General features: G+C 43.1%; 1 protein-coding gene across 1 annotated transcript in view; it reads right to left on the bottom strand.

Moving 5' to 3' along the window:
- Positions 1–24,967, bottom strand: part of GUCY2F (guanylate cyclase 2F, retinal) — a 124,693-nt gene that overhangs the window by 42,752 nt on the left and 56,974 nt on the right. Inside the window, exons 4-6 of the mRNA XM_044268975.1 lie at positions 11,615–11,699; positions 9,608–9,704; positions 3,804–3,944 (exon numbers count right to left, since the gene is read on the bottom strand). Of these exons, the coding sequence (XP_044124910.1) occupies positions 3,804–3,944; positions 9,608–9,704; positions 11,615–11,699 (323 nt within the window). The remainder of the gene's footprint in view (positions 1–3,803; positions 3,945–9,607; positions 9,705–11,614; positions 11,700–24,967) is intronic.

Raw genomic sequence — 24,967 nt, 5'->3', positions numbered from 1 at the left:
ATAGTTACCCTCTTCCATGAAGAGTGATGCCAAATTTGTGAACATTACCAACCCAAATCAAATCAATTTTCAATGTATCTTCTACCAAAAGTTGATGTCCACTATTGGGACAAAAACATAAAGTGAAAAAAAGTGTTTTAGAAAAATAATAAAAGGTTTAAGCAAAAAAGCACCTCTTTTTGCTCATCAACCCATTATTGATTGGAATTTTTTTTAAAACAAAATATAAATATTAGGTATTGCTGCATCCGTAACAACGTGATCAAGCTATCACAAAGTTAGATGTATTCCAAAATGTTACCAATGAAAACGACACCTCATCCTGCAAAAAAAACAAGCCCTCACACAAGACCATTGCCCAAAAAGTTCAAAAAATCTCTCCCAAAAACCTTGTTTTCTAAAAAAAAATGCTTTGTGTAAAAGTATAAAAGACACTTTTAAAATTGTTATCTCTGTAATCATACTGCCAAGCAGAAGTTATGTCATTGTTTGCAGCACAGTGTATGCTGCGATAAAAAAAAAGCAATGGCAGAACTGAGGCCTTTTCTTTATCCTGCATCCCCAAAAAGCGAAATAAAAAGTGATCAAAAAGTCATATGTACCCCAAAATAGAACCAATGATAATGGAAACTCATCCTGCAAAAAAAAAAGCCTGTCGAGAGAAATATAAAAAATGTGTGACTGTCAAAATTAACATGGCACCATAAATTAATCCATCAAAATCTGCACTGCAAAAGCCAAAAGGTGCCCCTTTAGTTCAGAACCCTGCAGCAGTTTATGTTCACATTTATGGCATTTCGGTACCCAGGAGCAACCACCTAACAATTTAAAGCGTGTCATGTGTCTTAGAAGGCACAAGCTGGGTGCCGAAAATGACAATCTGGGAAACTTGACATTTTCATTTTGCATGGACACCTGCTCATTAAAGAGGTTCTCCAGAAAATATAAAAATACCGTTATTATAAAAATTAAAAAAATAAACTCTTGAACGTCATCAGAGAGGAGTTCACCTCACCTCGTACTCACAAGCTAAAGTGTAGGAATAAGGACCTTACATGTTGCTGTTGGGGAGGAGCATCATTAGAAAACACTTCAGCTTGTGAGTACAGGTGAGGTGGACTCCTTTCCGAAGCACAGGGACACAACTAAGCCCTTATCTCAGCTGTTATCTGCACATAATATACAGCTTCACAGTGCTGATACCAGCAGAAACCCGAGTTTACATAGGGCTCTGTGCTCTGCATTCTCACACAGGCTATCCTGCAGTGTCATCAGGAGCACGTATTTCATGCTCATAAGAGTTTCTTTATAATAGCATGTTTTTCAGTATTTTAATTTTGTATGTACTCCGTTCAAGTTCGTTCAGTTTTGTCCCAATTTAAAATAAATGGAGAGAAAACTGAAGCATTTTGCTGCGGTTTTGAGATCCTGTGACGAATCTCAAAACCGTACAGCAAAACATAGACGTGAAAGTAGCCTCAGATGGGTATTCCAATCTCATATATATATACAGTGGGATGCGAAAGTTTGGGCAACCTTGTTAATCGTCATGATTTTCCTGTATAAATCGTTGGTTGTTACGATAAAAAATGTCAGTTAAGTATATCATATAGGAGACACACACAGTGATATTTGAGAAGTGAAATGAAGTTTATTGGATTTACAGAAAGTGTGCTATCATTGTTTAAACAAAATTAGGCAGGTGCATACATTTGGGCACTGTTGTCATTTTATTGATTCCAAAACCTTTAGAACTAATTATTGGAACTCACATTGGCTTGGTAAGCTCAGTGACCCCTGACCTACATACACAGGTGAATCCAATTATGAGAAAGAGTATTTAAGGGGGTCAATTGTAAGTTTACCTCCTCTTTTAATTTTCTCTGAAGAGTGGCAACATGGGGGTCTCAAAACAACTCTCAAATGACCTGAAGACAAAGATTGTTCACCATCATGGTTTAGGGGAAGGATACAGATTTCAGCTGTCTGTTTCCACAGTTAGGAACATATTGAGGAAATGGAAGACCACAGGCTCAGTTCAAGTTAAGGCTCGAAGTGGCAGACCAAGAAAAATCTCGGATAGACAGAAGCGACGAATGGTGAGAACAGTCAGTCAACCCACAGACCAGCACCAAAGACCTACAACATCCTCTTGCTGCAGATGGAGTTACTGTGCATCGTTCAACCATTCGGCGCACTTTACACACAGAGATGCTGTATGCGAGAGTGATGCAGAGGAAGACTTGAGGTGGGCTAAAGCACATTTGGACAAGCCAGCTTCATTTTGGAATAAGGTGCTGTGGACTGATGAAACTAAAATTGAGTTATTTGGCCATAACAAAGGGGCGTTATGCATGGAGGACAAAAAACACAGCATTCCAAGAAAAAAACCTGCTACCTACAGTAAAATATGGTGGTGGTTCCATCATGCTGTGGGGCTGTGTGGCCAGTGCAGGGACTGGGAATCTTGTCAAATTTGAGGGACGCATGGATTCCACTCAGTATCAGCAGATTCTGGAGACCAATGTCCAGGAATCAGTGACAAAGCTGAAGCTGCGCCGGGGCTTGATCTTTCAACAAGACAACGACCCTAAACACTGCTCAAAATCCATCAAACCTGAATGAACTAAAGATGTTTTGTAAAGAGGAATGGTCCAAAATACCTTCAACCAGAATCCAGACTCTCATTGGAACCTACAGGAAGCATTTAGAGGCTGTAATTTCTGAAAAAGGAGGATCTACTAAATATTGATTTCATTTCTTTTTTGTGGTGCCCAAATTTATGCACCTGCCTAATTTTGTTTAAACAATTATAGCACACTTTCTGTAAATCCAATAAACTTAATTTCACTTCTCAAATATCACTGTATGTGTCTCCTATATGATATATTTGACTGACATTTTTTATCGTAACAACCAACGATTTATACAGGAAAATCATGACGATTAACAAGGTTGCCCAAACTTTCTCATCCCACTGTAGCATATCCACCTAATATGCCGTAAATATCTAATGTATAGGGTGACATGATGCAGATATCAGCAATCCAGAGAGGAACGCTGCACTTTTTATTACAGTCTATGGGAACTGTGAGCAGTATAATGTTTTCCCAATAGATGAGAACACCACTCCCTCCTATCAGGCATATGGTATATGCAACGGGGCAAATTTACCATAAATATACTCCACTTTTGTGGTGGCACTTGCTCAAAGTTTTTCATGAAAAGGGGAAGTGGCGAGGGCTAGAAGGGGGCAAGGTCGGCAGCCTCACCACATTTATCATATTCTATGACACTTTTCTGGCATAAAAGATCACTGAAATATATGCCAGCCAGGGGCAGCTTTCAGCAGTACACCTGGTTATCATAGCTCGGCGTAAACCACCAGGCTATGATAAATCTGCCCCAATGTCTATATACCACAAATGTCTTAGATGGGAATGCCCCTTTAAGTTTTATTGCAGTCTTTGGCAGTAGTACAATGTGACAATGTCCTCCTCAACCCAGAACATTTGGCAAAACTCTGATATATACAGCAAATAGGTAACAATGATCAAACGGGGCCTAGCTATTGGATCAGTGTTACTGGTAATCTTATCTTTTTCTCATGCCTAGCCACTTCTGCGAAAGGGATTTGGATGATACTGTACCATTAAAGAAGTTGCACGCTAACCTACTTCTGATCCTGTGGAAAATTCTTGAATACTTCAAAACATGGCTATTGCTAAACTAAAAGATTTCTGTATGCAGGCAAACTTGAGTCATTTTTATCATCCACTGAGTTATTATGAAATGTAAATTACCTCATAAACCGCAACATTGGAATTCTCGTAGGTAGCAGGAGTAAGACTTTTAGTAGAACTAGACCTTATTGGTGACCTCATACTTTTGTTATCTATAACGTGTCCACTATCACTGGTGCGACTTCCATCACTGCTTATTCTCTGTAGAAAAAGCAGTACATATTACAGTCAGATTAATATTAAATGACAGCAACATCAACCACAATCCATATATATAACATATACATAATCACAGAAGTAGAAGCTTTACTGATATACACACAAGTGTATAAGGCTCCCATCACATGGCATACTGTAGTATGTGTCCAAGCTTTCTATTTGGAGGATTTCCCATATGCATAACAGATGCCCTTTAGTGGCATCTTTTCACACGTAGGCTCCCATATATGTAGGTATACCATTTTTAACTGAATGCAAATCGATTCCTTTCAGCAAAAATAATAATAATGGCAAACCTGATGTATATCAGCGAAACGGAGGCCAAAGGACATTCTTTGTGGATAAGCACACTTGATGCATACGGCAAACAGGTTACTGAAACAGTGTGAATGAAGCCTAGCACTAAAATAACAAAAAAATCTAAACATGTAATGGACTTTAACCACTTCAACCCCGCTAGCCACTTTTTACACTTCGGCACTACACTACTTTCACCGTTTATCGCTCGGTCATGCAACTTGCCACCCAAATGAATTTTACCTCCTTTTCTTCTCACTAATAGAGCTTTCATTTGGTGGTATTTTATTGCTGCTGACATTTTTACTTATTTTTGTTATTAATCGAAATTTAACTTTTTTTTGCAAAAAAATGACATTTTTCACTTTCAGCTGTAAAATTTAGCAAAAAAAACGACATCCATATATAAATTTTTCGCTAAATTTATTGTTCTACATGTCTTTGATAAAAAAAAAATGTTTGGGCAAAAAAAAAATGGTTTGGGTAAAAGTTATAGCGTTTACAAACTATGGTACAAAAATGTGAATTTCCGCTTTTTGAAGCAGCTCTGACTTTCTGAGCACCTGTCATGATTCCTGAGGTTCTACAATGCCCAAACAGTAGAAAAACCCCACAAATGACCCCATTTCGAAAGTAGACACCCTAAGGTATTCACTGATGGGCATAGTGAGTTCTTAGAATTTTTTATTTTTTGTCACAAGTTAGCGGAAAATGATGATTTTATTTTAATTGTTTTTTTTTCTTACAAAGTTTCATATTCCCTGGCAATTTAGGGGCCCAAATGTGTGAGAAGTAGTTTGCAATCAAAATGTGTAAAAAATGGCCTGCGAAATCCGAAAGGTGCACTTTGGAATATGTGCCCCTTTGCCCACCTTGGCTGCAAAAAAGTGTCACACATCTGGTATCGCCGTACTCAGGAGAAGTTGGGGAATGTGTTTTGGGGTGTCATTTTACATATACCCATGCTGGGTGAGAGAAATATCTTGGCAAAAGACAACTTTTCCAATTTTTTTATACAAAGTTGGCATTTGACCAAGATATTTTTCTCACCCAGCATGGGTATATGTAAAATGACACCCCAAAACACATTCCCCAACTTCTCCTGAGTATGGCGATACCAGATGTGTGACACTTTTTTTGCAGCCTAGGTGGGCAAATGGGCCCACATTCCAATGAGCACCTTTCGGATTTCACAGGGCATTTTTTACAGATTTTGATTTCAAACTACTTCTCACGCATTTGGGACCCTAAAATGCCAGGGCAGTATAACTACCCCACAAGTGACCCCATTTTGGAAAGAAGACACCCCAAGGTATTCCGTGAGGGGCATGGCGAGTTCCTAGAATTTTTTATTTTTTGTCGCAAGTTAGTGGAATATGAGACTTTGTAAGGAAAAAAGAAAAAAAAAGAAAAATCATCATTTTCCGCTAACTTGTGACAAAAAATAAAAAATTCTAGGAACTCGCCGTGCCCCTCACGGAATACCTTGGGGTGTCTTCTTTCCAAAATGGGGTCACTTGTGGCATAGTTATACTGCCCTGGCAATTTAGGGGCCCAAATGTGTGAGAAGTACCTTGCAATCAAAATGTGTAAAAAATGGCCTGTGAAATCCGAAAGGTGCTCTTTGGAATATGTGCCCCTTTGCCCATCTTGGCTGCAAAAAAGTGTCACACATCTGGTATCGCCGTACTCAGGAGAAGTTGGGGAATGTGTTTTGGGGTGTCATTTTACATATAACCATGCTGGGTGAGAGAAATATCTTGGCAAAAGATAACTTTTCCCATTTTTTTATACAAAGTTGGCATTTGACCAAGATATTTATCTCACCCAGCATGGGTATATGTAAAATGACACCCCAAAACACATTGCCCAACTTCTCCTGAGTACGGCGATACCAGATGTGTGACACTTTTTTGCAGCCCAGATGCGCAAAGGTGCCCAAATTCCTTTTAGGAGGGCATTTTTAGACATTTGGATCCCAGACTTCTTCTCACACTTTCGGGCCCCTAAAAAGCCAGGGCAGTATAAATACCCCACATGTGACCCCACTTTGGAAAGAAGACACCCCAAGGTATTCAATGAGGGGCATGGCGAGTTCATAGAATTTTTATTTTTTTTGCATAAGTTAGCGGAAATTGATTTTTTTTTGTTTTTTTCTCACAAAGTCTCACTTTCCTCTAACTTAGGACAAAAATTTCAATCTTTCATGGACTCAATATGCCCCTCACGGAATACCTTGGGGTGTCTTCTTTCCGAAATGGGGTCACATGTGGGGTATTTATACTGCCCTGGCTTTTTAGGGGCCCTAAAGCGTGAGAAGAAGTCTGGAATATAAATGTCTAAAAATGTTTACGCATTTGGATTCCGTGAGGGGTATGGCGAGTTCATGTGAGATTTTATTTTTTGACACAAGTTAGTGGAATATGAGACTTAGTAAGAAGAAACTAAACAAAAAAAATATATATTTCCGCTAACTTGGGCCAAGAAAAAGTCTGAATGGAGCCTTACAGGGGGGTGATCAATGACAGGGGGGTGATCAATGACAGGGGGGTGATCACCCATATAGACTCCCTGATCACCCCCCTGTCATTGATCACCCCCCTGGTAAGGCTCCATTCAGACGTCCGTATGATTTTTACGGATCCATGGATACATGGATCGTATCCGCAAAACACATGCGGACGTCTGAATGGAGCCTTACAGGGGGGTGATCAATGACAGGGGGTGATCAGGGAGTGTATATGGGTGATCACCCCCCTGTAAGGCTCCATTCAGACGTCCGTATGATTTTTACGGATACATGGATACATGGATCGGATCCGCAAAACACATGCGGACGTCTGAATGGAGCCTTACAGGGGGGTGATCAATGACAGGGGGTGATCAGGGTGATCACCCCCCTGTCATTGATCACCCCCTCTGTAAGGCTCCATTCAGACGTCCGTATGATTTTTACGGATCCATGGATACATGGATCGGATCCGCAAAACACATGCGGACGTCTGAATGGAGCCTTACAGGGGGGTGATCAATGACAGGGGGTGATCAGGGTGATCACCCCCCTGTCATTGATCACCCCCCCTGTAAGGCTCCATTCAGACGTTCGTATGATTTTTACGGATCCATGGATACATGGATCGGATCCGCAAAACACATGCGGACGTCTGAATGGAGCCTTACAGGGGGGTTATCAATGACAGGGGGTGATCAGGGAGTGTATATGGGTGATCACCCCCCTGTAAGGCTCCATTCAGACGTCCGTATGATTTTTACGGATCCATGGATACATGGATCGGATCCGCAAAACACATGCGGACGTCTGAATGGAGCCTTACAGGGGGGTGATCAATGACAGGGGGTGATCAGGGAGTGTATATGGGTGATCACCCGCCTGTCATTGATCACCCCCCTGTAAGGCTTCATTCAGACGTCCGCATGTGTTTTGCGGATCCGATCCATGTATCCGTGGATCCGTAAAAATCATACGGACGTCTGAACAGAGCCTGACAGGGGGGTGATCAATGACAGGGGGGTGATCAATGACAGGGGGGTGATCAGGGAGTTTATATGGGGTGATCATGGGTGATCAGGGGTTAATAAGGGGTTAATAAGTGACGGGGGGGGTGTAGTGTAGTGTAGTGTGGTGTTTGGTGCGACTTTACTGACCTACCTGTGTCCTCTGGTGGTCGATCCTAACAAAAGGGACCACCAGAGGACCAGGTAGCAGGTATATTAGACGCTGTTATCAAAACAGCGTCTAATATACCTGTTAGGGGTTAAAAAAATCAGATCTCCAGCCTGTCAGCGAGCGATCGCCGCACAGTTGCACATCTCGTATCTTCACAGCATAGACAATTGTCTTCAGATACAAGATGTGCAGCACCTGAAACTACAGATACTGGAAGCCTGTGCTAGCATTTCTCCTGCAGTGTTGCTATCAGTGTGTGAAGAGTGGGAGAAGAGGGTTGCATTGACAATCCAACACAATGGGCAGCACATTAAACACATTTTATAAGTGGTCAGAAACTTGTAAATAACTCATGAAAGAATAAAGTTACGTTAAAACCAAGCACACCATTGTTTTTCTTGTGAAATTCCCAATGAGTTTGATGTGTCACATGACCCTTTTCCTAATGAAAAAACTAAAGTTGGATTCAAAATAGCCAACTTCAAAATGGCCGCCATGGTCACCACCCATCTTGAAAAGTTTCCCCCCTCACATATACTAATGTGCCACAAACAGGAAGTTAATATCACCAACCATTCCCATTTTATTAAGGTGTATCCATATAAATGGCCCACCCTGTATGTTATAAAGCCCTTTTGTCGTGTAATAGTGGCAAAATTTTAATATATTTGCCGTTCAGCAATGCAGTTACATGTGGCGTGTATAAGTGAAAAAAGAAAAATATATTTTCCGTTCAGCTTTGCAGTTATATGTTCTAGAGCCTTTTGTGGCATCTATAAGTAGCAAAAGTAAAATATATTTGTCGTTCAGCGGTGCAGTTATATATTCTAAAACCTTTTGTGGCGTAAAAAATACTGAAAGTGGCCCCGTTTTGTAGTTGGGTCCAAATTGATGGAAGGTAATACCATAGTGTGGCACGTTATACCACCCCAATAGAGCCAAATACTGCAGTCCATCACAAAATACTGCCAGCAGCACAAAATACATCCCCAAAAACTTCCACTGGCCAGCCGTGAGGAGGACTCAGGCGGCCTCCTGGGCATAGGCCTACTTGGAAATTTACCTGTAAGGTCTTTGGCCAATCCACCCCTGATTACAGGTAAGTATGTAGAAGATAATGCGCTTCTTTTTTTATATTGCAGCTTTTTAATTTTAAAAATTTCCAGCAGGCAGCCATTAGGGAGGCACTATAAAGGCTACAATAACAGTGACCACTTCCAGCCATTTTGATATCTCAACTGTGAGATGAGGTAACATTATCATAACATTTCTGACTGGGAAAAAGTAAATTATATTTCATTTAGGCTTCATTCACACGTCTGCAAAAGGGTCCGCACCCGTTCCGGAACGGGTGCGGACCCATTCATTCTCTATGGGCTCGGACGTGAAGCGGAGAGCACACTATGTGCTCTCTGCTTCCGCATTTGCGGAGCGCGGCCCCGAACTTCCGGTCCGCAGCTCCGCAAAAGATAGAACATGTCCTATTCTTGTCCGCAGCTGCGGACAAGAATAGGCATTTCTATAGGGGATGCCGGCCGGGTGTGTTGCAGATCCGCAATTTGTGGGTCCTCAACACACCATGGACGTGTGAATGACCCTAAATAACATATTCATAAATGTGCATACATTTTGGTACTTCGATAGGGAATGTTTAACTTACCCTCATGCTGATTTGTGGATTAATGAAAGTGACATCTTCCAGCGTTAACAGAATTTTATTCGGCCCTCTAACTAATTTAATTTTATTAATCCGACGCCTGAAAAATACATACAGGTTATAATCACCAAAGAGATCCAGGATCACAATTAATCGCATTCACATTATTAAAATGATGATATTATTAAATATATATATTTATGGGGTTTTGGGCAGTTCCTGAACTCCACTGTGAATTCTCTGAAGCAGACGTTGGTGAGCATGAACCAAAACGCCGACACTATAACACCAACCCATGCATGTGGATTCCAGAACATGCACACTTAAGCCACTAAGGATCAGGTAAGTACATATACTCTATGTTCATCCGATGGATCAAAGAAATTAGTAACTGTCATCTGAGTCAACTAAAGGATTCTACATCATCAGAATTTTTCTGTACTTTACTGCTTACGGCCACAAATGTGCTTGCCATGGCAATGACTTCAAATAAGGACAGGAAAATGTCAGAGCACATAAGTGTGAGCACTTCTTTGAAAGCAGGCTTATACCTTTGGAACAGCTTTTTTTTTTTTATGCTGTATTAGCAAATTGCATAATAAATAGCAATTACCTAAATGCAATGTTATTTCTGCTTATAGTTTGTGAATAGACTGTAGACAGAGAATGTCCTAGAAAAACTGTATCCTGCTAGTAAATTCTCTTTAGTCATGCAGACTTTTTGGTTTTCTACTGACTACAGGGTGCAATTCCAATAATTACTTTTTATTAGGGAATTGCTATAATAATATATGTAAAATGCATTTCAAACTGCAAAATTAAATATAATTTACTTATATTTTGCCCCCTTACATATGTTCCTTAGTATGCCATGGTTGTAACAATAAATGGTTTTACAGCTTTACAAAATGTTAATATTAGTCATAGAGAAACTGAGTTAACACAAGATATAGTTTTAGTTTTTTTACATGTTGCTTTATTTAAAAGAAACCTGTCATGTTGAACATGGTGTCAGCATGTTATAGAACAGGAGGAGCTGAGCAGATTGATATATAATTTTATGGGGAAAGAATCTATAAAAAACGGATTTATATCCATGTTCGTTTTGGACTTTGAAGTCGAGGAGGCGGTCCTATCAGTGATTGACAGCCTTTCCTCTATGACTGTGTATAAAGAGGTAGCTGTCAGTCACTGATAGGACCGCCTCCTTGACTTCAAAGCCCAGAATTAGCATGGATATAAATGTATAAATTACAAGTTTTACTGAATAGTTTCCCCCAAAACTATATATCAGTCTGCATAGCTTCTCCTGCTGCCTGCAGATTACTTCGCAGTTTCATAGTGATAGGTTCCCTTTAATTTCCCACAGATACAAGTTATGTCGTATCGTTAAGATAGGCCATAACTTTTTAATTGGTGGGGGTACATTGATCTGACTCCCTGAAATCTGTAAAATAAAGGCTTTTCATCTTTCTCAAATCTATGGAGGAGGGACAAATACTTTGCTCCAATATTTGGTGCAGAAAAGTGTTATCTTGGCCATCATTTTATAGGCTCTTAAAGGAGCTGGCCACCTTTTGAGTTTTGTTTTTTTAGCAACCTCCACCCTGGGTAGAACTGCAAAAGGAGGCATACCTAACTGTTCCCTGTAGCTGGGTCTTGGCTTCTTCAATCCCTGATTGTTGCCTTCCTTGGGTTCCCCAACCGCTTTGACACTACGGAAGCAAATCGTTGGCTGCAGCAGTGACTATGACCAATTGACATGACGCAAGGAGTGCAGGTCACTGCTGGAACCAGCGATTGGATGCAGCAGTGTCAAAGCGGATGTTGACAGCATAGGACCCAAGTAAGGCAGCCAAAGCAGGGGAGCGAAGTACCCAGACCTAGAGGCAGTGGAGCAGGTAACTATGCTTCCTTGCAGGTCTTCCCAGGAAGTTTACAGAAAAAAACTCTTAAAAAGGGACCATTTTTTAAAATCTGGATAAGGTCTTATTAGTTGTGATAAAATACCTTATAATATAAGCAAGTCCATTTATGGAGATGATGGCAACAAGTATGCAAAGAAACACCATTAAAGCAAAAGCAGGATCGATACCTGAGGGGAAAAAAAGTAAATTTAAAGTTCTATTAAATTACATTTAACTAATCAGATCAGTACCTTGAAATTACTAATAAATAGTAATTATACTATTCTGCAAGCAAAGATAGTTGATCGTGCCCAATTTTGGGGTACTTAATCCAGTTGATTACTCATTTTATTCTGTATTATTCTGTATACATGTTTATTAGATGCACACTAGCTACACATATGTAGAATGAAATATGCTTATCATTTCATTGAACTAAACATTACAGAAATATTTATGGTGAAATAAATGTAAAATTGTAAAAAAAGACTGCAATGGACACCTTTGGGGGCAACTTTTTTATGATTGCATTTTACCCATTTTTGGCTAAGGGTACTTTCACACTAGCGTTATTCTTTTCTGGCATTGAGTTCCGTCCTAGGGGCTCAATACCGGAAAAGAACTGATCAGTTTTATCCTAATGCCTTCTGAATGGAGAGCAGTCCGTTCAGGATGCATCAGGATGTCTTCAGTTCAGTCTTTTTGCCTTTTCAGGACGGAGTTAATACCGCAGCATACTGCAGTTTTATCTCTGTCCAAAATTCTGGAACACTTGCCGGAATGCCGGATGCGGCCTTTATTTCCCATTGAAATGCATTAATGCCGGATACAGCCCCGAGTATTTCGGCAAAACTGATCAGTTTTTAAGGTCTGCGCATGCTCAGACTGCAAAAAATGGGAATAAATAAATGCCGGATCCGTTTTTCCGGATGACACCGGAGAGACGGATCCGGCATTTCAATGCATTTGTCAGACAGTTCAGAATTCTGATCCGTCTGACAAATACCATCAGTTGGCATACATTTTGACGGATCCGGCAGGCAGTTCCGGGGATGGAACTGCCTGCCGGAATCCTCTGCCGCAAGTGTGAAAGTACCCTTAAACAGTTTTTTCGATACAGCTTTCAGTTTATATGCATCTGAACACAATTGCTTCTGACTCGCATTGAATCCATCAGGAAGTTGCTCTGATGAGCGGCTCTCTGATTTTTAGTATGCAATGATAAAAAAATAATTGCCCACAGATGTTCATGGCCTTTAAGTTAAATGTAATAGTTTTCCATTTGGTAAAGCACAAAGTAGACAGTTCACAGAGCTCCTTTAGGCCTCTTTCACACGATTTGGCATGTTGGATTTCAACATACCTAATATTTGTTTTTTACTCAGGGAGACAAGCTGCCTGTCAGAGGTGTCTGGCAGTGGCTTTCTTCCCTCTCCCATTCATTAATAAAACTCATGTTCAGCCAAGTCAAGCATCCATGGGGGAATCTGAAGAGAAAGCTGGTGGCCAAATTGTGTATGGTGAACTTTAAATTTAGGATATGAAATATTTGGTTTTCTACTGTTTTGCGATCACCCTCTGTAAGCCTGCCAAGGATCTTTGTACTGTATACTAATGTATATAGAGGACTCCTAAGCTTTGTGATATAATGAAGAGGACACCTGAGCAGTGGTGTACCTGCAAACGAGGCAGACCACACAACTGGAGGGAAGGGGAGCCCGGCGCAAAACTTGTTTTTCTCTTGCCTGAGTGAAAACACAGTATTTCTACAGTTGCCACTAGGGGGAGCTCATATCAAAAATATTATTACAGCTTCCATTGTAGTTGTATTCATTCCTATTCACTGAGAGCCAGCTAGCTTTCAATTAGAAGAGAGGCAGGAGATGTATCAATGTCTTTGAAACCAGAGGGGGAAAAAGCAGGCTGGTTTGAGATCTGCATTTAAACAAGCAGGAAAATAACGCAAGTTTGTGAATGTTCGCGTGTTTGATATTTAAGTGTGCGACTTTAGATTCAGTGTGTGACTTTAGATTAAGTGACTTTAGTGGGAGACTGCAGTAAATCAGTTTCTTATCACTGCATTATATTGTATTTTTCTCTTTTCTTGTGTAATCCCCATTTAGTATGTGTTCCATTATTGACAGCGCAGTCCAGTGCACATCTTGTTTAATGTATGCAGTCCTGGAAAAGCTGTTTGAGGGGGCACATCTTTGTTCATTGGAATGGCACATTGAGTATCTAAACGGCGAGTTTCAACACTGAGAGGCATTGACAATTTGGAAAAGAGTTTGCTGCTCACTGAGCAAACACTCTTTGGGGTAGATGTGGGGGAGGGTGGCAGTGAGGAGGCTGAGGAAAGTGAGGTAGCTAGCTGGATAACAGTTAGAAAGTGGGGTAGAGGGAAGAGTGCCAGGGAGGCTAGCCCTGATCTGACACACCCCAACAAGTTTGCAAGGTTGGCCGATGAGGGGGATGTCAGTTCAGAGAGAACACTGCTGCAGCCGGACACTTCCTCAGCCAGTCAGGGGAATGTCATCTCCAGTAAGCAGGGGACCAGGAAAGCAGGGCAGTCCAGACAGGTGCTGGTAGTGGGAGACTCAATTATTAGGGGTACAGATAGGGCGATCTGTCACAAAGAACGGGATCGTCGAACGGTGTGTTCTCTTCCTGACTCTCGAGTTGGACACATCGCGGATCGGGTTGACAGATTACTGGGAGGGGCTGGAGAAGATCCATCGGTCATGGTCCATATCGGAACCAATGACAAAGTTAGAGGTAGGTGGAGTGTCCTTAAAAATTATTTTAGGGATTTAGGTGAAAAGCTTAGGGAAAGGACCTCGAAATACTGCCACACAAGAAAGGCAGCGGGAGATTAGGGAGGTTAACAAGTGACTCAAGAACTGGTGTAGGAAGGAGGGGTTTCCTGGAGAACTTGGCCAACTTCTTTTTTGGCTACAGACTCTATCGTAGGGATGGGCTGCACCTCAATGGGGAAGGGGCAGCTATGTTGGGGGAGAAGATGGCTAGAAGGTTGGAGTGTTTAAACTAGGGACTGGGGGAGGGTAATTATGTTATAGGAGGGGAAGATAGTGCAGATAGAGACCTGGGTCAAGGTAATGGAACTGGGGGAGGAATGGAAGGAGGGACAAGAACAGTTCAGAAGGAAAGGTGTAGGGTAAAAAATATACATAAACCTGTTAAATGTACAGTACAGACCAAAAGTTTGGACACACCTTCTCATTCAAAGAGTTTTCTTTATTTTCATGACTATGAAAATTGTAGATTCACACTGAAGGCATCAAAACTATAAATTAACACATGTGGAATTATATACATAACAAAAAAGTGTGAAACAACTGAAAATATGTCATATTCTAGGTTCTTCAAAGTAGCCACCTTTTGCTTTGATTACTGCTTTGCACACTCTTGGCATTCTCTTGATGAGCTTCAAGAGGTAGTCACCTGAAATTGTTTTCACTTCACAGAAGTGCCCTGTCAGGTTTAATAAGTGGGATTTCTTGCCTTATAAATGGGGTTGGGACCATCAGTTGCGTTAAGGAGAAGTCAGGTGGATACATAGCTGATAGTCCTACTGAATAGACTGTTAGAATTTGTACAAACCGGATTCCCAAAAAGTTGGGACACTATACAAATCGTGAATAAATACTGAATGCAATGATGTGGAGGTGCCAACTTCTAATATTTTATTCAGAATAGAACATAAATCACGGAACAAAAGTTTAAACTGAGAAAATGTACCATTTTAAGGGAAAAATATGTTGAATCAGAATTTCATGGTGTCAACAAATCCCCAAATAAGTTGGGACAAGGCCATTTTCACCACTGTGTGGCATCTCCCCTTCTTCTTACAACACTCAACAGACGTCTGGGGACTGAGGAGACCGGTTTCTCAAGTTTAGAAATAGGAATGCTCTCCCATTCTTGTCTAATACAGGCCTCTAACTGTTCAATCGTCTTGGGCCTTCTTTGTTGCACCTTCCTCTTTATGATGCGCCAAATGTTCTCTATAGGTGAAAGATCTGGACTGCAGACTGGCCATCAGAGATGCAGGCTTCTGAACTGAGCGTTGATAACAACTTGGGTTGTCCTTGTCCTCTTTGGTCCGGATGACATGGCGTCCCAGATTTCCAAAAAGAACTTTGAATCGTGACTCGTCTGACCACAGAACAGTCTTCCATTTTGCCACACTCCATTTTAAATGACCCCTGGCCCAGTGAAAACGCCTGAGCTTGTGGATCTTGCTTAGAAATGGCTTCTTCTTTGCACTGTAGAGTTTCAGCTGGCAACGGCGGATGGCACGGTGGACTGTGTTCACTGACAATGGTTTCTGGATGTATTCCTGAGCCCATTCTGTGATTTCCTTTACAGTAGTATTCCTGTTTGTGGTGCAGTGTCGTTTAAGGGCCCGGAGATCACGGGCATCCAGTATGGTTTTACGGCCTTGAGCCTTACGCACAGAGATTGTTCCAGATTCTCTGAATCTTCGGATGATGTTATACAGTTGATGATGATAGATGCAAAGTCTTTGCAATTTTTCGCTGGGTAACACCTTTCTGATATTGCTCCACTATCTTTCTGCGCAACATTGTTGGAATTGGTGATCCTCTACCCATCTTGGCTTCTGAGAGACACTGCCACTCTGAGAGGCTCTTTTTATACCCAATCATGTTGCCAATTGACCTAATTAGTGTTAATTGGTCTTCCAGCTCTTCGTTATGCTCAAATTTACTTTTTCCAGCCTCTTATTGCTACTTGTCCCAACTTTTTGGGGATTTGTTGACACCGTGAAATTTTGAATCAACTTATTTTTCCTTTAAAATGATACATTTACTCGGATTAAACGTTTGATCTGTCATCTACGTTCTATTACAAATAAAATATTGACATTTTCCATCTCCACATCATTGCATTCAGTTTTTATTCACAATTTGTATAGTGTCTGTAATGCAAGGCACCAACAAACAGACCAGTGATGAAAGCAAAAAGGTGTTTATTCACCAGAAACATAAACGTCCAGGACACTTGCTGGTAACAAGGAATAATAACAAAAAACCAGGCAAGGAGGTTCCAGGAATAGTCCCAACCAGTGCTGAATGATGCTGTGCACTTGGCAGTCGAGTCACTCCAGATCTTGGGTCCGCTGTAAGGACAAAGTTCCTGGCAGTCTTCAGTCACTAGGAGTTGTGACCTATACCTGGTTGAGGGGAAATAACAGTGGGCACTGATCACCCTGAGAGACCTCCTTTTAAATGCCTGCTGACCAATCCCAGGGTGCCAAGTGTCCACTACCATAGGTGAACAAATTGCCCTGCACCTGAGGACAAGGCCTAAGGCAATCACAAGTTGATTAACCCATGGCTGACTCCCTAATCCACTTTGCTCTTTTGAGTCAGTATAATAAGCGCCACTGGTCGACGAAGTGCATAAGAAGCGCGTACTCGCGACCGTGTATCCCTTTGCGAACCTGCCCTCGTGCGTACGCACGGACGCATGATTGACTCAGCGCGAGTATGCGAGCGCGTGGACCCAGATGCGGAAACGGAAGTCGCAGGAGACACCGGAGACAACCCTGGCCGCGGCGTCTTGTCACTCGCCTGGCCACTCTGTCCCCGGGACTCCGACGGTCCTCCCCTCCGATGTCCACGCGAACGCATCTCCGCACTGGCTCGCAAAGGGGTCAGCGCTGGTGCATCAGAGACACGCATAACCTGTCCCGCAACTCCACGAGGACCCCTCTTGGTTCCCCTGGAGTGCAAAGCAGGTGAGGATCTTACATTACCCCCCCCTCGAGGAGGGGGCTCTGAAGACTCCAAGCAAGCTTTCCCCGGATTATCCCGGTGAAAGGCTGCCACCAACTCATCCGCATGCACCTGGCGAGCAGGTATCCAACATCTCTCCTCTGGACCAAAACCCTTCCAGTCCACCAAGTATTGAAGAGACCTTTGGACAAAACGAGAGTCCAAAATTCTGTTCACTTCGAACTCCGGTACCCCTTGGACCTCCAGCGGGGATGGGGTCTGAATGAAGGGAGCGGAGTCGGCTGCCGATTTGAGAAGTGAAACATGAAAGGTGTTCACTCCTCGGATCGACGGTGGAAGAGCAACCTTGTACGTAACTCGGTTGATCTTTTGTGTCACTGGGTATGGGCCAATGAATCGAGGACCCAACTTGGAAGATGGCTGACGCAGCGGAATGTTCCGGGTGGAGACCCACACCTGATCTCCCACCTTAAACTTTTGCTCTACGGTGCGATGACGATCAGCAAATTTCTTCTGTTGTGCCACCGCACTGCGGAGATTCCGCTGGGCCGACGACCAAATGGGACGTCTATCCTCGAACCACTGATCCACCGCCGGTGAGTCAGTGGAGGGTCCGGCCAAAGAAGAGAGTCTTGGATCCCTGCCCCCCACGCACCTGAACGGAGACATCTTAGTGGAAGCATGCTCAGAGTTATTATAAGCCACCTCCGCAAAGGGTAGATACGCTGCCCATTCCTCCTGGCAGTCTGACACGAAGCACCGGAGATATTGCTCCAGGGTCTGGTTAGTCCTTTCCGTCTGACCGTTGGTCTCTGGGTGAAAACCAGAAGAAAAAGACAAATTAATACCCAATCGGGAGCAGAAAGAACGCCAGAAGCGGGAGATGAATTGCACTCCTCTGTCTGAAACAATGTCATCCGGCGCTCCGTGTAATCGAAAGACATGATTCAAGAACAGATCTGCCAATTCTCTGGCCGAGGGCAATCCAGGGAGTGGGATAAAATGGGCCATTTTACTAAAACGGTCCACCACTACCCAGATTACCGTACTTCCAGAGGACCTTGGCAAATCTGTGATGAAATCCATGGAAATGTGAGTCCATGGAGCCTGGGGAATAGGCAGTGGGAGTAAAGTCCCAGAAGGGGCAGACCGGGACGGTTTACATCTGGCGCAAACAGTACATGCCTGGATATAGGCCTTAACATCCACGGACATGTTGGGCCACCACACGTGACGTTTAACAAGGGCAAGTGTTTTTTTAACACCCAGATGCCCGGCAGACTTTGAGTCATGAAGCTGTCGGATGACCTCCAATCGAAGGTTAATGGGTACGAACCATCGACCCTCGGGTTTGTCAGGTGGACTCTCTGCCTGTGAGGGCTCAAGAAGAGAGGACAAGTCCTCCATTACTTCTGCGGCCCCCAGGGCAGCAAGAAAACACTTAGTTGGGAGAATGGTTTCTGGCTCAGAGTCCAGGACGGAAGCAGCGGGACAGGGCATCTGCCTTCACGTTTTTGGAACCTGGTTTATAAGTGAGACGGAAATTGAAGCGGGTGAAAAACAATGCCCACCTGGCTTGTCGGGAGTTGAGTCTTTTGGCACTCTCTAGATACTCCAAATTTTTGTGGTCAGTGTAAACCGTGATGGGATGTTCTGCACCCTCTAGCCAATGTCTCCACTCTTGAAAAGCCAATCTTACTCCCAGAAGCTCTCTATTGCCGATATCATAACTACACTCGGCTGGAGAGAGCTTCCGAGAGAAGAAGGCACAGGGATGTAACCTCTCGGGGTCCCCAGAATACTGTGAGAGAACTGCCCCTACACCGACCTCTGAGGCATCGACCTCGAGAACAAAAGGTCTGGAGTTGTCTGGATGAGTAAGAATTGGTGCCGTGGGACACTATGAAAGCTTTCTTACGAGGGCTACTTATAGCACAAGTTAATAAAAAGAAAAGTGAAACTAGAGCTAAAGTGCAGTCTTTAACGCAAGCACTAGAGATGGCGGAAGCTACTTACATAAAAGAACCAATAGATAGACACAGGGAATTATGGAAGGGGGCACAGAAAGAGCTGGACGATAGGTTATTAACTAATGCCAGGAACAAACAGTTCTTTCAAAAACAAAGGTATTATGAGGAAGGAGAGAAGACAGGGAGGATGCTAGCCCTGATTTCAAGAGCTCAACGTCCATCTAATTATATTGCAGCTCTCAGAGATTCTGCTGGAGATATATGCAATAGACAGGAACAAATCCTAGAGATTATGAAGAGATTTTACTCTGGGCTGTATGTATCTCGCTTATCCGCCCCTAATGAAGAAATAGACTCCTTCCTAGAGAGATTGCACATGCCTACGCTCACATCAGATCAGTGTGCCAAATTGGATTCCCCTATAACTATCACTGAGATGGAAATAGCTCTGGCGAGTATGTCCAACAATAAAGCCCCGGGAGGAGATGGCCTGCCGGTGGAGATTTACAGGCGTTTTGCTTCAGTTATGCTACCACAGTTGTTGGAGGTTTTTAAGGAAGCGATGACACAGAAAAAATTACCTGTTAGTATGACTGAGGCAACGATTGTGGTTTTACCGAAGTCGGGAAAAGATATTTTGGAGGCAGAAGCATATAGACCAATATCACTACTTCAGGTAGACATTAAAATACTAGCAAAGGTTCTAGCGAATCGCTTGAATTTGATTATCACTAATCTTATTCACTCTGATCAGGCTGGGTTCATGCCCAACATGTCTACGGCGGTCAACATCAGGCGCCTATATCTAAATATTCAAAGCCAGAGACAAGCTTCGGAGGCGGCGGTCGCATCCCTTGATGCGGCCAAAGCCTTCGATAGTGTAGAATGGAGATATCTGTGGAAGGTATTACAGAAGTTAGGGTTTGGACAGACCTTTATAGGGTGGATCCAACTTTTATATAACAAACCGTCAGCTAGGATCCGGGTAAATGGAGATGTATCTGACAGTTTCACACTTCATAGAGGAACACGACAGGGATGTCCTCTGTCACCTCTATTATTTGCAATAGCAATTGAGCCACTAGCGGAAGCAATTAGGGCTTCGGTAGAGATAAAGGGTTTTATATATGGTTCACTAGAGGAGAAAGTAGCATTGTACGCCGATGATATGTTGCTATTTCTGGATAATTGGAGGGAATCTCTCCCGGTGGCAATGGAAGTAATTAATGGGTTTGGGAAGATGTCAGGCTTGTGCATTAACTGGGCTAAATCTGTACTGATGCCACTAAAGGGAAATGCCAATAACATCAACTCCTGTGTAGAAGGTTTGCAAGTTGTCCAATCTTTCAAATATTTAGGTATACAGGTATCAAACAATGAGCTAGACTTTGAGAGATTGAACATTACCCCACTGCTTCAAAAGTTTAGGCAGAAAGTTAACGCTTGGACAAAATTAACACTATCGATCATAGGCAGAACGAATCTGATAAAAATGATACTAATGCCACAACTACTCTATGTGCTACATAATTCTCCTGTATGGCTCCCTCTTAGGATCTTTTATGTAATCAATGCAATATTCAGGGAACTTATTTGGAAGAAAGGTGCGCCTCGTATTAAGTTGGAAACTTTATGCAGACCAAAAAATGGGGGAGGTTTGGGGGTCCCTGACCCAAGGGCGTATTATTTGGCGGCACAGTTGCAGCATATGAGGGGATGGGAGTCGACGGATGGCTTGGATACGGCCAGCAAAATAATTCAGACACTGGCGGGATGTCAAAACCTAAGATCTGCTCTGGAGGAGGGTACTTTTCAAGAGAAGGGTAAGATATATCGGACACTTAATGCTATTCATAATGTATGGTGGAAGGCCAGAGAAATAATAGGTATTCAAGGATACTCGGACATCACTCCTATTTGGCCGAATTTTATGTATACTGAAGTAAATAAGATTAGTGGGGTAAAAGTATGGAAAGCTTCGGGATTGAAATACATGGGCCAATTATTTGATAATAATACACTTAAGGAATTCTCAAGTCTACAGAGAGATTTTGGGTTGCAAAAGTCTCAATTTTATTTATATCTGCAACTTAGACACGCGATACGCGCTCAGGACCAGATAGTAGCAGTACACCCTGCAAAGAAGAATTCAGTAGTAGATCTAGTAAAATCTAGTGGAGGTACAAAAGGAGTGATATCCCTAAATTACACATGTATTATGGAAGCACAATTTAGGAAGCAACAATTCCAATTATATGATAAGTGGAAGAGAGATGCCCCTGACTTAACGGAGGAACAATGGGACACTGTCCTGGAGGACTTCACTCAGGTTGCAGTGAGTGAGGCTCAAAGAGTATCTCAGCTCTTGTTACTACATAGAGTATATAAAACTCCTGTTATGATGAAAAAAATGGGATATAGAAGTGATGATTGTTGCCCGAGGTGTGACGTTGCGAATGCAGACCTCATTCACTTGATGTGGAATTGCCCTAGATTAAGAAGATACTGGGAGGGGGTGAGTGAATTAGTAAAAACTGTTTTTGATGTTGAGCTCAGTATGACTGTATCGGTGTGCTTGTTAGGAGGAGTAGGTATGTCAAACTCAATGGCCGAAAAAAGATTAGCTATCATCAGGGTTCTATATCAGGCCAGGAAGGTAATAGCTTTCCATTGGATAGATAGGCAAGCGCCATCAGTGGAAGAATTGGAGAAAAAAAATACACGGGCTGATTAGTCTTGAAAAATATGTTTATCAAAAAAGGAACTGCTTAAAAAAGTTTGAGACAATATGGTCGTTATGGATTCAACATTATAGTCTGCAATTGTAATAGACTGAGAGAGTGTGCAAGAGAATGTGTGTAGTATGGGGAGAAATAGAAGGGGGGGTGGAGAACATAAATAAGATAGATAGCTTTAAGGGTTTCGGAAATAAGGTGATAACAGGTACATCTATACATTTCTGGGTATTTAAGTAAAGCATGTCACATGGCACATAACTGCATGGGTCTGAATTAAGGTACTGAGACAACGTAAAACTAAGATAATGATATGTCAGATAAATTGATGCAATGTTTTCTACTCATAATTGTCTCATGGGGTATGTTGGGAGGAGGGAGGGAGGGGGAAAAGTGGGAGACAGGGCTCTGTCTTTTGTTAAAATGAAAAATCTTCAATAAAAACAATCTGATCTAAAAAAAGAATTGGTGCCGTGCAAAAGGCCTGTTTCAGCGTCTCAAAGGCTCTGACTGCCTCTCTCGTCCACTTAGAAGGATTAGCTCCCTTCTTAGTGAGGTTGGTGAGAGGTACTACTATCGCAGAAAAATTCTTAATAAACTTGCGGTAGAAGTTGGCAAAGCCTAGGAAACGCTGCAACCCCTTAAGATCCTTAGGTTGAGGCCAATCCAAGACAGCAGAAAGTTTGGATGGGTCCATAGCCAATCCCTTTTCTTAGATATTGTACCCCAGGAAAGGCAACTCCTTCACCTCAAACAGACACTTCTCAAGCTTGGCATAGAGGCGGTTCTCCCTCAGCTTCTGGAAAACCTGACACACGTGTCTCCGATGAGAGACCAGATCTGAGGAGTAGATTAATATGTCATCTAGATAGACAACAACACATCTATCCAAGAAATCTCTGAGAACATCGTTGATGAACTCCTGGAAGACCGCGGGAGCATTACAGAGACCGAAAGGCATCACGAGATACTCGTAATGCCCGTCTCTGGTATTAAATGCGGTCTTCCATTCGTCACCCTCTCTAATGCGAACTAAATTATAAGCACCCCTTAAATCGAGTTTGGTGAAGACTCGGGCCCCTGCCACCTGAGAAAACAGATCATCAATCAGAGGCAGTGGATACCGATTCTTCACCGTAATCCGATTAAGGGCACGATAATCGATGCAAGGTCTCAAGCCTCCATCCTTCTTCTCCACAAAGAAGAATCCAGCTCCAGCAGGGAAAGTGGATGGACGAATGAAATTCTTCTCAAGGTTCTCTTTAATATACTCCCGCTGAGCCTGAACCTCAGGCCCAGTGAGATTATAAAGATGCCCTCGTGGTGGCATGGTGCCTGGCAACAGGTCTATAGGACAATCATATGACCTGTGGGGAGGTAATACATCAGCCCCCTGAGGACTGAACACATCTCGGAAATTATGATACTGCTGTGGTAAAGTACTTAATACTTCCATGGAGGCTAGTGACAGGTCGGGACGAATGCACTTAGTAAGGCATTCCGTACTCCACTGACAGATAAGACCCGAGCAGCCAGTCCACTACTGGATTATGGAGCCTTAACCAAGGGAGACCCAAAATCACGGGAGTGGGTGGCATGTCAAGGACAAAAAGGCTTAAGGTCCCAGCGGCCCCAGAATCGATTAGTGCTGAAAACTCATGGGCCTTGTCTTGCCACCGTAAGGATATGGATACCATCACCCGGCTTGGAGGAGGGATAATAGCACCTAGGGGGTTCTTCTCTATGCCCCCTAGGTTCATTCGTTTCCCGCCGGCAGGAGGGGACAGGTTTTAACGAGGTGTCCAGACTTCCCGCAAAATAGGCACAGGCCTCTCTGTTGGCGACGAGCTCGTTCTGCCTGTGTGAGATGGGAGGATCCAACCTCCATTGGCTCTTCGGCCGATTTTAGAGGCCCTGGATGTGGTCGAGAGGATGAAAACCGAGACGACCGTTCCACTCGCCTCTCACGGATTCGCCTGTCGGCATCGATTGCCTGAGAGATAGCCATTTCCAACGAGAAGGGGGTAGGCAAGGCCAGAAGAAGATCCCGGACCGCATCCGAAAGTCCCAAACGGAAGCGATGGCGTAGGGCTGCGTCGCCCCAGGTGGTGAAAGCTGCCCATCGCCTGAATTCTGCAGCGTATTCTTCAGCTGGGCGGCGGCCTTGTTGAATATGCTCAAGATTGGTCTCTGCGGTGCGAGTACGATCTGGGTCATCGTAAATCACAGCCATAGCCTCGAAGAAGGCATCCACTGACGAAAAGGCTGTATGGTCTTGAGGCAAGTTAAATGCCCAACGTTGGGGGTCTCCACGTAGCAGTGACATTACAATCCCAATTCTCTGCCTGAGAGTGCCAGAAGCCATCGGTCGTAACTGGAAATAAAGGAGACAGGAGTCCCTGAAGTTTAAGAACTCCTGTCGCTCTCCTGTGAAGGGGTCAGGCAGAAGGATCTTAGGTTCTATTTGATGCCTTGCGATAGTGACGGGTAGTGCTGAGGCTCCCTGGATAAGCTGCTGAACCTCCTCCATCACAGTTGTCAGTTGCTCTTGGATTTGCGCTGCAGCAGCTGCTGGCATATTTGGGCGTCGTTGGAACAGCAGGTTAACGGCTCCCGTTAATTCATTCAGCTGCTGCTGGATCTTGTCCATGGGAACTGTTAGTTGGGCCCACTGTTCTGTAATGCAAGGCACCAACAAACAGACCAGTGATGAAAGCAAAAAGGTGTTTATTCACCAGAAACATAAACGTCCAGGACACTTGCTGGTAACAAGGAATAATAACAAAAAACCAGGCAAGGAGATTCCAGGAATAGTCCCAACCAGTGCTGAATGATGCTGTGCACTTGGCAGTCGAGTCACTCCAGATCTTGGGTCCGCTGTAAGGACAAAGTTCCTGGCAGTCTTCAGTCACTAGGAGTTGTGACCTATACCTGGTTGAGGGGAAATAACAGTAGGCACTGATCACCCTGA

Source organism: Bufo gargarizans, chromosome 9 (genome assembly GCF_014858855.1).
Source record: "Bufo gargarizans isolate SCDJY-AF-19 chromosome 9, ASM1485885v1, whole genome shotgun sequence".
Taxonomy (NCBI): domain Eukaryota; kingdom Metazoa; phylum Chordata; class Amphibia; order Anura; family Bufonidae; genus Bufo; species Bufo gargarizans.
Note: the sequence above shows the minus strand (reverse complement) of the source record. Positions and strands in the feature narration are given on the sequence as shown.